Source organism: Choristoneura fumiferana, chromosome 13, assembly GCF_025370935.1.
Source record: "Choristoneura fumiferana chromosome 13, NRCan_CFum_1, whole genome shotgun sequence".
In the NCBI taxonomy this organism is placed as follows: Eukaryota; Metazoa; Arthropoda; class Insecta; order Lepidoptera; family Tortricidae; genus Choristoneura; species Choristoneura fumiferana.
In genome coordinates, this window is record NC_133484.1 from 19,320,298 (window position 1) to 19,331,103 (window position 10,806).

Here is a 10,806-nt window from a genome sequence, read left to right on the forward strand (position 1 = left end):
ATAGAACAGAGACAAAGTTCGTCTTCATCATCTCAGCCGTAGGACGTCCACTGTTGGACATAGGTCTCCCCTATAGACCTGCAGTTGCTTCGGTTGGAAGCGGCTATCACCTTCGAGCTAATTCGCTGGCTATGTCGGTGACCCTTGTTCTTCTATGTATCTCCTCATTTCTGATTCGATCTCGTAGAGAAACTCCGATTTTAGCTCTCTCCATAGCCCGCTGAGCAACTCTGAGCCTATTTATAAGGCCTATCGTGAAGCAGAGACAAAATTTAAACTACGATATTTTTTATCCATACAGCTGGGCAAGAGTCTCCACTTCTTTCAGCCACTAGTCTTTGTCGAAACCATGTTCCAACCACTTTATATCTGAGTTGTCCTTCAATATTCTTTTTGTTTGCTTCTGCTTCGATGGATTCTTACAGAACCCATGAGTACTTAATGATTCGAACTCAGCCACAGCAAAATTATGAAGGGCTAAAGACAATTGACGAGAATGATGGATGACGCGGCCACAAGCAATGTTTTGCGGTGAATGCAGGCCGTTCCAACCGATGCAACTGGTGGTCTATGGGGGAGGCCTATGGCCAACAGTGGACGTACGTTCCTACGGCTGAGATGATGATGATGATAAAAGACGATTGAATAAGACAGGAATACAAATTTCAAGTTTAACTCATCATCAATTTAAAGTGTTAAATGTTGTAGAATTTATTCATCGAAATTCAATTAATAGATGATTGATTTGATACGTGGAATAAAATGTAGTTGCAAATCATTCTGTTAATCGCTAAACTTCATCAAATTTAATTATGCTTCATCGTGAGATTAATGTCAAGATGGTCATTCATTTTCTAAATGTTAATTATGACAATTAAGAAATGTCATTCTTCATTCAACGCGAAAAAACCATCGAATAATACCTACCTAGGTACTGCTATAATTTTTTGTTTAAACATTTAAGAATGGTCATAGTTATTTGCAAGGTTAGGGATCATTGTTTAAAGTAAAAAAAAGAAAATGGTCTAGATAAAAGTTTATCTGTAAAAAATATGGTTTTTCTTTTAAAATAAAAGAATACTAAGTAGGTATAAAGTACGGTTTTGAAAAATCTGAAATTCAAAAATCCTTTTTGTTTTTCGTTTAAAAAGCAGCTGGTCTAAGTTACAAGTAGTCTAAGATGTACCCATTTTCATAAACAACTTGACCTGAATGTACTTACACAGTTAAATAATATTTAGCGTAACATATAAAATGTTAATGGTGGAGATAAACGACGATTATAGTGAACTAATTGGCCTTGGAACGAGGCCGGCCATAATGCATCGCAACTGTATTTCCCGTGAGCATTTAGTCTACAATGGATCAAGATTAACTGAACTTAGACCTATTCCATATGACATTGAACAAAAGTTCTTACTAAGTACTTAACAGTTTTTTTTTAATTAACTGTTTGCATTATCCCTCAGTATTCCAGAGCTACACAAATTAGGGATCTTTAAGAAACGAACCAAATTGTATCTGTCTCTCAAAACTGTACCCTTCGTGTTGCGACCCATCAAGTGATCCGCATGCTCGTTTGCTCACTCTTAATATAAAAAATATGACTATCTAATTCTCAATTCCATGAGAATTTTGAATAATCCCTTCTTAGTATACATCCCAATCATCCCCCTCTTCAAATTCACAACATTTATTGATATAAACAAATACACTACACATCTTAACTACATCAGAACAAAAAGACAGTAAAACATAATAAATAGAAGAGAGAAAAATAAGAGACGTTGCACTGTAGTGTGATGCCAAAAGGACTCAGCTCAGCATGTGTGTGAGGGTGTATGTGCTATTATGTTATGGCTTACTGTACTGGTACCACAGAACAGAAAAAAAACTAGAAAAAACTGTTTTTTCTGTTCCGTGACTGATACTAATGGTGTATGGCTATGCGTTGTATTTTAGTCAGTCACATTACATTTTTATAGGTTTATTTGCATAAAAAAGACATCATTTAACTACCTAGATATGTATTAAAAAATATATTGTATTTTCGTTTTTTTTTACGAATGAAAAGTTAGGCATAAACTGAAATAACTAGACGCCAGAATCTTAATGTACGGAAGTGTCTCGATCAAAGTAAAACGTAACCGAGCACAACGCCAGGAAACAAATTAATATCAACCGAAATAAGTCAAAAAGCAACTAAATACATTTAAGAAACACCTATTTCGGAATCAGTAACCCAATCTATAGCAACATCAAAACGGTGCTAACGGTTGCATTTGGTTGCATCATGCACAAATGCACCGTGCGATCCCATGCAAACGTAATGCATGGCAGATTGTATGAATCGCTGACCTGGTATTTACGGCTTTGTAATCCTATACGGACTTATGAAAGATAGCTTTGGTATTTGGCAGAGATTCTGTTAATCTAGCGAGTGCGTGAGTTGTGGAAAGCGAGGTTGAGAGTGCCGATTTACAAATACAAATGAAAACAATGTACAATCTTTGTGGCTTTCGCGCATTATGTAAAGTCAAAGTATATTTATTTGTCAACATAGGTGGTTACAATATACACAGGGTGTTACAACGTAATTGGTATCACTGTTTCGCCCACAGGCATACAAATAATTTGCGAGTAAAAGTCATGTAAAAGTATAAAATTAAAATCGTCAAATAATATAATAATATAATGAAAAGGATGTATAGTTGTGGTTCCGTATGGTGATACTGTTTTGGACATTGTTCACTATTAACAATTAAGTGCATTTTAGTTATCTCAATTATCGTACCTATTAATTATACGGTTATACTCGTAACATATATTGTTGTTGAATTTTCTTGTTTTATTTTTTTGAAAAGTATGGCCGATTGGAGCAAGGCGCAAGACATTCTACGGGCTTGGGTGCTTATAATTGAAAATTTGTGAATAAAACAAATAAACAAAAAAGTTCAGTATCTCAAAAAAGGCTGAACCGATTTTGATAAAACATTTCTTAAGAACCATCGCTAGAAACCCTGCTTTCAAATATAAAAAAAACCGCATTCATTTCGGCTCACCCGTTTAAGAGCTAAACGGTGCCACAGACAGACATAGCGGTCAAACTTATAACACCCCTCTTTTTGCGTCGGGGGATAATAAGGCGTTCAACATCACATGAACCATAGGGTCGTTGAAGCTATTTCTTGATATCTTATTGGTGCATAGGTACGCCATATCTAGTCAATTTTCAGTTCAGATACCTATCAAACGGGTTTATCCATATAGTGTGCTATTGTTAACTTGCCTACTTAGAATTGGGTTCTAGTCGTACAATTTCTACTCTCTAGTCATTTGGTCAGCACGTCGAACGATTTTGTTTAACGAACGATATTGCCTTTATTATCGTATCGCAAGCGAACGCCGATGCGCGTCATGCGCGTCGTAAGACGTTGCCTTGACAGTGACGGGCGTTCGCACTCGTGGGGCCGCCAAAATAGCGGTTTGCTCCAGAAGGGTTAACGGATTAATTAAATTAGTAAGGGTTTTTTTTATTCGACTGGATGGCAAACGAGCAAATGGGTCTCCTGATGGTAAGAGATCACCACCGCCCATAGACATCTGCAACACCGAGGGTATTGCAGATGCGTTGCCAACCTAGAGGCCTAATATGGGATACCTCAAGTGCCAGTAATTTCACCGGCTGTCTTACTCTCCACGTCGAAACACAACAGTGCAAGCACTGCTGCTTCACGGCAGGGTTAGCGAGCAAGATGGTGGTAGTAATCCGGGCGGACCTTGCACAAGGTCCTACCACCAGTTAGGGGTTAGGGGTTAGTGAGGATATAAAGTATATAGCGATCAGGGAACACAGAATGTGGCAGAGCATTCCACTCCTTTGCATCATACAACACAAGGGGTTACTTTCGCATTAATTAAATGAGTAAGGGTTAGCGAGGACGTAATACTTTATACAATACCTACTTTATAAATACTTTATAAAATATCCTCCCTCCTCCTCCTATCCTCAAATGGTCAAACGTAAGCCTATTTCTGTGTAAAAAAAGGTAACGGTCTGTTTCTCAGTCTATTTGTTACCTCTTTAGACTTAAACCACTGAACCAATTTAGATGAAATTTAGTATGAAGATGGTTTGACACCCTGGGAAGGGAAGGATATATTTCAGAAAACTGCATAGTTCCCGCGGGATAGCTTACATGCAGCCGATCATACGATGCTCCGCTTGCAGCAAAAGGTGGGCACAACACAGCCTTAGTTTAAAGCCGGGTCTCCATTCGCGAGCCTTGCGCATGAGGCATGATTTTGTTCCACACAGAGCTTTAAATCGCACCGAAAATACGCACATACGTACTTACCTGAACAAAGCATCATTTTCGGCCTTTCAGCCGTTCTAAACTAACCACTGGTTTAGCGGCCACCCTGTTCGCAATGAGGTCACCCGTCGTCTATAATTATTGACGAGTTTCATGAATGGCGTTCTAAATTATTTAATATCACAACATATATGTTTGCGGGCGTGACGGAAATACCGGCTATTTTGGAGCGAGTAAACCTTGGCTGTTTAGTTGGTGGACCTAACGGCTAATAGAAGACTCGCTCAAATTTAAAACTTGACTGAATTCTGGAGTTTACTTCCAAAAAGTCGTGGTAGATGTAGTGGTTTCACCTTTCAACATTAAACCGAGTTTAGACTTGCATGAGTTTGTAGTGGCCAATGCCCTGAAGCTTAGGCACGTAACTGTTATATTGTCTAATGACGTTCACAATCGTATTTAACATCTCTTTCTACCCTCGTCTTATACAGTGTGACAGAAAAAAGTGGTGAAAATAGTTGTGATTCCAAGTGCGGTATACAATAAGACGCAATTTTGTCTAAGAAGTAGTAAAAACCATTGCGATTCCAAGTGTGTCAGACAATAAGAGGCAGTTTGACTGCCGCGTAGGCGCTAGTGATTAGCCGCGTATCCACTAGAGCAGGGTTTCTCAAAGTGGGGTACGCGAACCCCTAGGGGTTCGCTATTCGACGGTACGGGGTTCGCGACAAGGTTTACGTGATGGTGGCTGCAAAACTGGCAAGATGATTAAGATTGGCTTTTGGAGTCTTTTTGTATTTTTTATTTCAACTCCAAATTTGTTACTTATTTGTTGTTGTTTGGTTCAGTTTGTATTTTCGTTGGCAAGACGATTCTAACCTATATTTGTTACCTTTTATTGAAATAATTGATAAATAATATAGGTACATTATATTATGATGATGAAAAAGGACCTTAGTTTCTCCAACAGTCAATTTTATTACCTTCTTTGGGGGGGGGGGAGGTAGGGGTTCGCTGTCGTCTAGAAACTTTAACAGGGGTACGTGGAGCCATAAGTTTGAGAAACCCTGCACTAGAGGCAGCCTCGGGCCGGGCGGCTGCCTCGCTCCGAGGCCGCGCAAGTGGAGACGCTGCAAAAGGCACGGCTCAGACTGAGGCTCCTTTGAGCACGGCCAAAAAACCGACAAAATATGGCTCGGCTCGCGGTGCTCGGCCTGAGGCTGCTCTAATGGATACGCGGCTATTGGAATTACCGATTCTTCCTACCCTTGTTCTATACCGAAAGAAGTAGTGAAAACGATTGCGATTCCTAGTGCGTTAGACAATAAGGGCCAAGGCCTTTGGCTGTTATTATTATTACCACGTTTTGCCTTCAATATCCTCTTGTTTCCAGCCACCCGAATGCCGCTCCACATTCGACGACAAACTTGCCGATGCTGTGTACGCCGCCCGTCGCTCTGCCAGCTTCAGCGCCGAGAACCATCACAAGTTCCTGCTTGGGCATATGATTGTGTTCCGAATGCATCTTAATAAGGTAACTAGATTCATCATCATCATCATCATTATCATGGGCCTCTGCCTCCTCTCAGAATAAAAGAGCTAGGGCCCACGGGGACCCTGAGTGGATTGGGAACTTCACACACACACCATTGAATTGCTTCGCAGTTTTGTGCAGGGTTCCCTCACGATGATTTCCTGCACCGTAAAGCTCGTGGCAAAATTTAAAATGTAATTTCGCACACGAATTTAGAAAAACTCAGAAGTGCGAGCCGGGGTTTGAACCCACGATCCTCAGCTTGAGAGGCCATATAAGTCAAACCACTAGGCCACCACGGCTTCTTAATATATTCATCATCACATAATTAAAAAAAAAGATTATTAAATTTGTGTCTGTACCCCTGTCCAGTGGTGGTGTAGCGGTATAGCACGTGGCATGGAATGCCGAGGACCTGGGTTCGTTTCCAGCGCTGGTCTCTTTTTCTGGTTTTTCTGTGCATCTATGTTTCAGTTTGTATTTTCGATATGGGTTTTACGGGAGGGCTGTAAAAGTAACAAAATTTGGAGTTGAAATAAAAAATACAAAAAGACTCCAAAAACCAATCTTAAGATTATTAAAGTCAAAATCGCTATCACCGCTTCTTTCTGTCAAACGGTATAGAATAAGGGTAGAAAGAAATGGAGAATTTGATTGCTGGGACAGGGTTTCGACAGACGTCGTAGACATGATATCAGTTTAACGTTCATTATTTGTTTATGCTTTCAGAGTGAGGACTATATCAACAAATGCGACAGGGTTTTCAAAGACTGCGGGCTAGCATGTGAGGTAAAGGAAATATAGTACATACAATATAATAGTACAATAGTAATAAATGGTACCTACATACTACTGAGAGCGAGAGCTATAAAACATGCATATAAGAACCATTGCTAGAAAACCTGCTTTCAAATAAAAAAAACGCATTCAAATCGGTTTGCCCGTTCAAGAGCTACGGTGCCACAGATAGACACATACACAGACACACATAGCGGTTAAACTTAAAGCACCCCTCTTTTTGCATCGTACATTAGTACGAGTAATCCATTAATTTTAAAAACATAACAATAGACTCAAATATTCTATCTACTGCCTTACTAAGTTAAGTACTATAATTTATACCAGGTTGTCGGAGTTTTTTTAACAATAAGGTAAAAATCCGGGTTTACTAATGTTTTGGCGAAAATTATTTAGCAAATTATTAACTCCCAAACTATTTGTCCCATATTTATTTAGGCGAAAATTCATTTCAAAACTCAACATTTCGCACTGATATCATTTCCCAACTAATGATTTGATAAATGATTATTATGCAAATTATTACCTGGGATTTTTTAAGATGTCATTTGTGTTTTCGTCAAATGCGTTGATTGGCATTCCTTAATTTAACAAGCAAACAAGTAAACGAGCCAATGATTTTTTCCGTTCTGTTAAAAAAAAACCTAACATCGAAGGCTAAGGCGGAAGCTACGCTACGCTTCGCTCCCGCCTTAGCCTTCTGAACCTAACCTATCCAAGTCGATTCTGCCTAGTCTCGTCTTGCTCGCTCGCTTCGCTCGCTCACCGCCACATAATTTAACATTTATTAATTTATTATATATCATGACTGATATACCTACCTAATGTATAAAAATTGGCCAAATGTTATTTGACTATTTGTTATTTGCCTTAGCCAATCATTTGCTACATAATTGTTTGCCACATAAAAGTGTGATGAAGTCAAATTTTGCAATATAAAAATGTTGCGAAATAAGAAAAATGCGAAGCAAAGTTATGCCAAGGATTGGTTTGCCAAATGAAACTTCGGCGAAAGGTTGGTTGCTAAGTGAAATTTGGCGAAACATATTTCGCCGAAAAGGCAGTACACCAAAAATCCGGTTTGTTTTTTGTCTGACGTGTCATGCCATGACGCGTCATAAACATAAAGGTATCGATTTTTAAATTTACCCCCGTTTCAACATCCATTGATTGAATTTATTTGACGGTGTGATGCCGTCTCTGTTTGTTTTGTTTGAATAGGATGGCATCACATTTATCCGTCAATTAAAACTAATCAATGGGTGGTGAAACAGCCCCTTAAAGTGAGATTGATATTTCTGATGCAATGAGACTTGTCTGATATTAAATGCATGACACCGGTGCGCATGACGACAAAATACGTCGTGTGCCGTCAGCTTAACACAACTTGTTGTGACAGCCCTCTTGGGCTATAATAAATAATTTATACTTTTCATCAAAATTATGCTGTCTAGTTCGTAAACAGAAAAACAGACAAGGTGAAGATTTTCATTACAGTCCAAGGTCGATTATTTTAATAATAATTCATTGTATTTACATACTTTAATAATGTAAAGGTAACGTAACGTTTTTTGATAGCGTGAATTTACCTTCATCTACGCTATTATCAATGTAGGTATCTAGATATTATATAGAAATAACCTACAGTATTCATTTTTTTTAATGGAGTAATATAACAAAAAGCAATAAAACACAATACATTAAACATTTCAAAATATGACTATGTACAAAAAATATATAACCTAGCCTAACCTATAAATAAAAAATCCCTCCTAGGTCACCGTCGCTGGTCATTTTATTTAGATATTAATTTTATGACTACATGTTTCTTACATCAAAAACTATACGTACGTAGTCGCAGACGTTCAATAATAATTTGTTGACGTCTGTGACAGGGGTTGTGTTGTGTCAAAGTAATATTGATGATTGATGCGCCGCCGTTAGGTACCTATGTTCCAAACAACCATGAAACAACCAGTCTAGTGCCGTATTTTTTTAAGTAGTATATTTTTAGGGTTCCAGAGCCCAAATGGCAAAAACGGAACCCTTATAGTTTCGTCAAGTCCGTCTCTGTCTGTCTGTCCGTCCATCCGTATGTCACAGGCATTTTACTCGAAAACTACAAGATGTATATCAATGAAATTTGGAGTACAGATGTCTTGTTAAAGCCGCTATTTCGTTTTGTAGTTACATTACAAAAATAAATATTTATAGGGGGAGCACTCCATACACGTAACAGAAATTGAAACAAAAAAATTAACTCTCATCAACGTGTGGCACATAGTTTGACAGCTCTTTTGAAAAGAGAGTAAGGTTTCTCAATTTTTTTTTTATAAAGTGAAGATTTCCGAAAATAATCGCTCCCAAAGTAGCAAAAATTGTGTCCCCCCCCCCCTCTATCTTGTAAACCGTTTGTCCAAAAAATATGCAAAAATATGGAAAGGTAACGCTTAATAAATACTTTCAACGAAAATTGGTTTCAACATGATCGGATATTTTTGAGTTATTGCCGAAAAACTGCGCTTCTCAACAAAAGGACATAAGTGCCGTGAAGATACGCTCTTTTTCTGGTAAAAGATTTCAAGACTGTAGTAAGTGTTTTAATTGTGTTATAACGCACATAATATTACTTGATTTTTTTCGTAATGGCTACGGAACCCTATCTTGGGCGTGTCCGACACGCTCTTGGCCGGTTTTAATTAATCGTGTCAACTAATGGAAAACTTTAATTGAAAATTTTAAAAAATATGTTTCATAGTCTTTGCTTGTGTAGTGCCACTGTCATTATACCTAATGCGTATTTCTGCTCAAACGTCCGTTAGATCTTAAATATAAACATAAGATACAAAAACACCTAACTAAAAATTATTTTTAATATTCCAGACGACGCCGCGAGTGACTCGTTGGCGTCGCTTTGCTATGCAAGAAATAAACCGAGTGCGCGACGATCTCCAGCATTCACGGCGCTCCTACCACGACTTGCTTGCCCACGCGCATCGAAAACTGAATCATCTGCGGAAAAGGGCGAAAGCTAAGACTACCGAGGCGGTTGAGGAATTAAAGAGGTGTGCTGGTGCATAAGGACTTAGATTTGGAGAAAAATAGTTTTTCGTTTGATCTTTATACTGAAATTGTTTAACTTTTTATTGGAATTTTGAAAGAATTTAGAAAAAAAGGTCTAGAGTAAGAAAATATAAAAGGGGGTATGTAATATTGAATGTGCAGTCGCCAACAGATTGGTGAAGATGCTTTTAAAGTACAAGCCTCTTACCGCAAAGGGCATTACTTACCCAATTATTTGAGGGCTCTTTGATGGTCATGGCTGCAATAGATTGACTGAGAATGTTGACATTGTGTAAGGAAATTTCATGTTGTGTGTGTTTTAATTTTAAAAACGTCAGAGTGGAAATCTGTTTTATCGACCTTTGTCAGGATAATTTGATAGGGCTATTTTCCACTTATAAATCCGAAAATAGTGCATAAAAGGTGGGACGAACGATATTTATTTGTGATTAATTCCGTTTTATCTCTAAGGGCTAATTACATGGGGTTTCAGTGGAAATAATGTCCTAGGGTATGTTTTTTGGGATGCCAGTATTGTTGTTATGCTAGTTATCATGTAAAGCGGAAATGCACAAGTTTGCAAAGAGCACTGGGAAGTATTTAACTGGCTTAATTATATTAAATCTTAGTACCTGGGTGACCGAGCTTCGCTCGGGCTAAAACTCGCTGACAACAACAAGCGTTTTCCCAGAGATAAGACCAAGCTAAATACATTTTTCATCCTCGAAAACCCCTACACACCAAATTTCTTCCAAATCGTTGGAGCCGTTTTCGAAATCCCCGAGTTGCTCGTTTAAAGTTATTAGATAGTTAGATGTAAGTATCATAAACGCGTACAAGCTACGTGCGCAAACATTTATCATAACGGTCATAGCCCTTATGGCTCCTTACCTTATAGTGCCCAGCGCCTCGAATAGGTTAAAGACGTCAACAAATTTTGGAGTACATTTAGTCGTTCTTCAAAGTAACGGGCCCAAGGCATGGTGCCATCTTAAATTAAGCTTTATCTACTGATAAGTCTTTGCAACTATGTCCATTGGGAATTACTAAATAACTGACTGAATTACTCTGAATCGATTGTATGATACCTTCTAT

At 38.3% G+C, this 10,806-nt stretch overlaps 1 protein-coding gene across 1 annotated transcript in view; it reads left to right on the forward strand.

The window, feature by feature from the left end:
* LOC141434284 (uncharacterized) overlaps nucleotides 1-9,924 on the forward strand; it is a 29,382-nt gene extending 19,458 nt beyond the window's left edge. The window contains exons 3-5 of the mRNA XM_074096680.1: nucleotides 5,710-5,850; nucleotides 6,580-6,639; nucleotides 9,532-9,924. Of these exons, the coding sequence (XP_073952781.1) occupies nucleotides 5,710-5,850; nucleotides 6,580-6,639; nucleotides 9,532-9,729 (399 nt within the window). The 3' untranslated portion in view covers nucleotides 9,730-9,924. The remainder of the gene's footprint in view (nucleotides 1-5,709; nucleotides 5,851-6,579; nucleotides 6,640-9,531) is intronic.
* The last annotated feature ends 882 nt before the right edge of the window (nucleotides 9,925-10,806 follow it).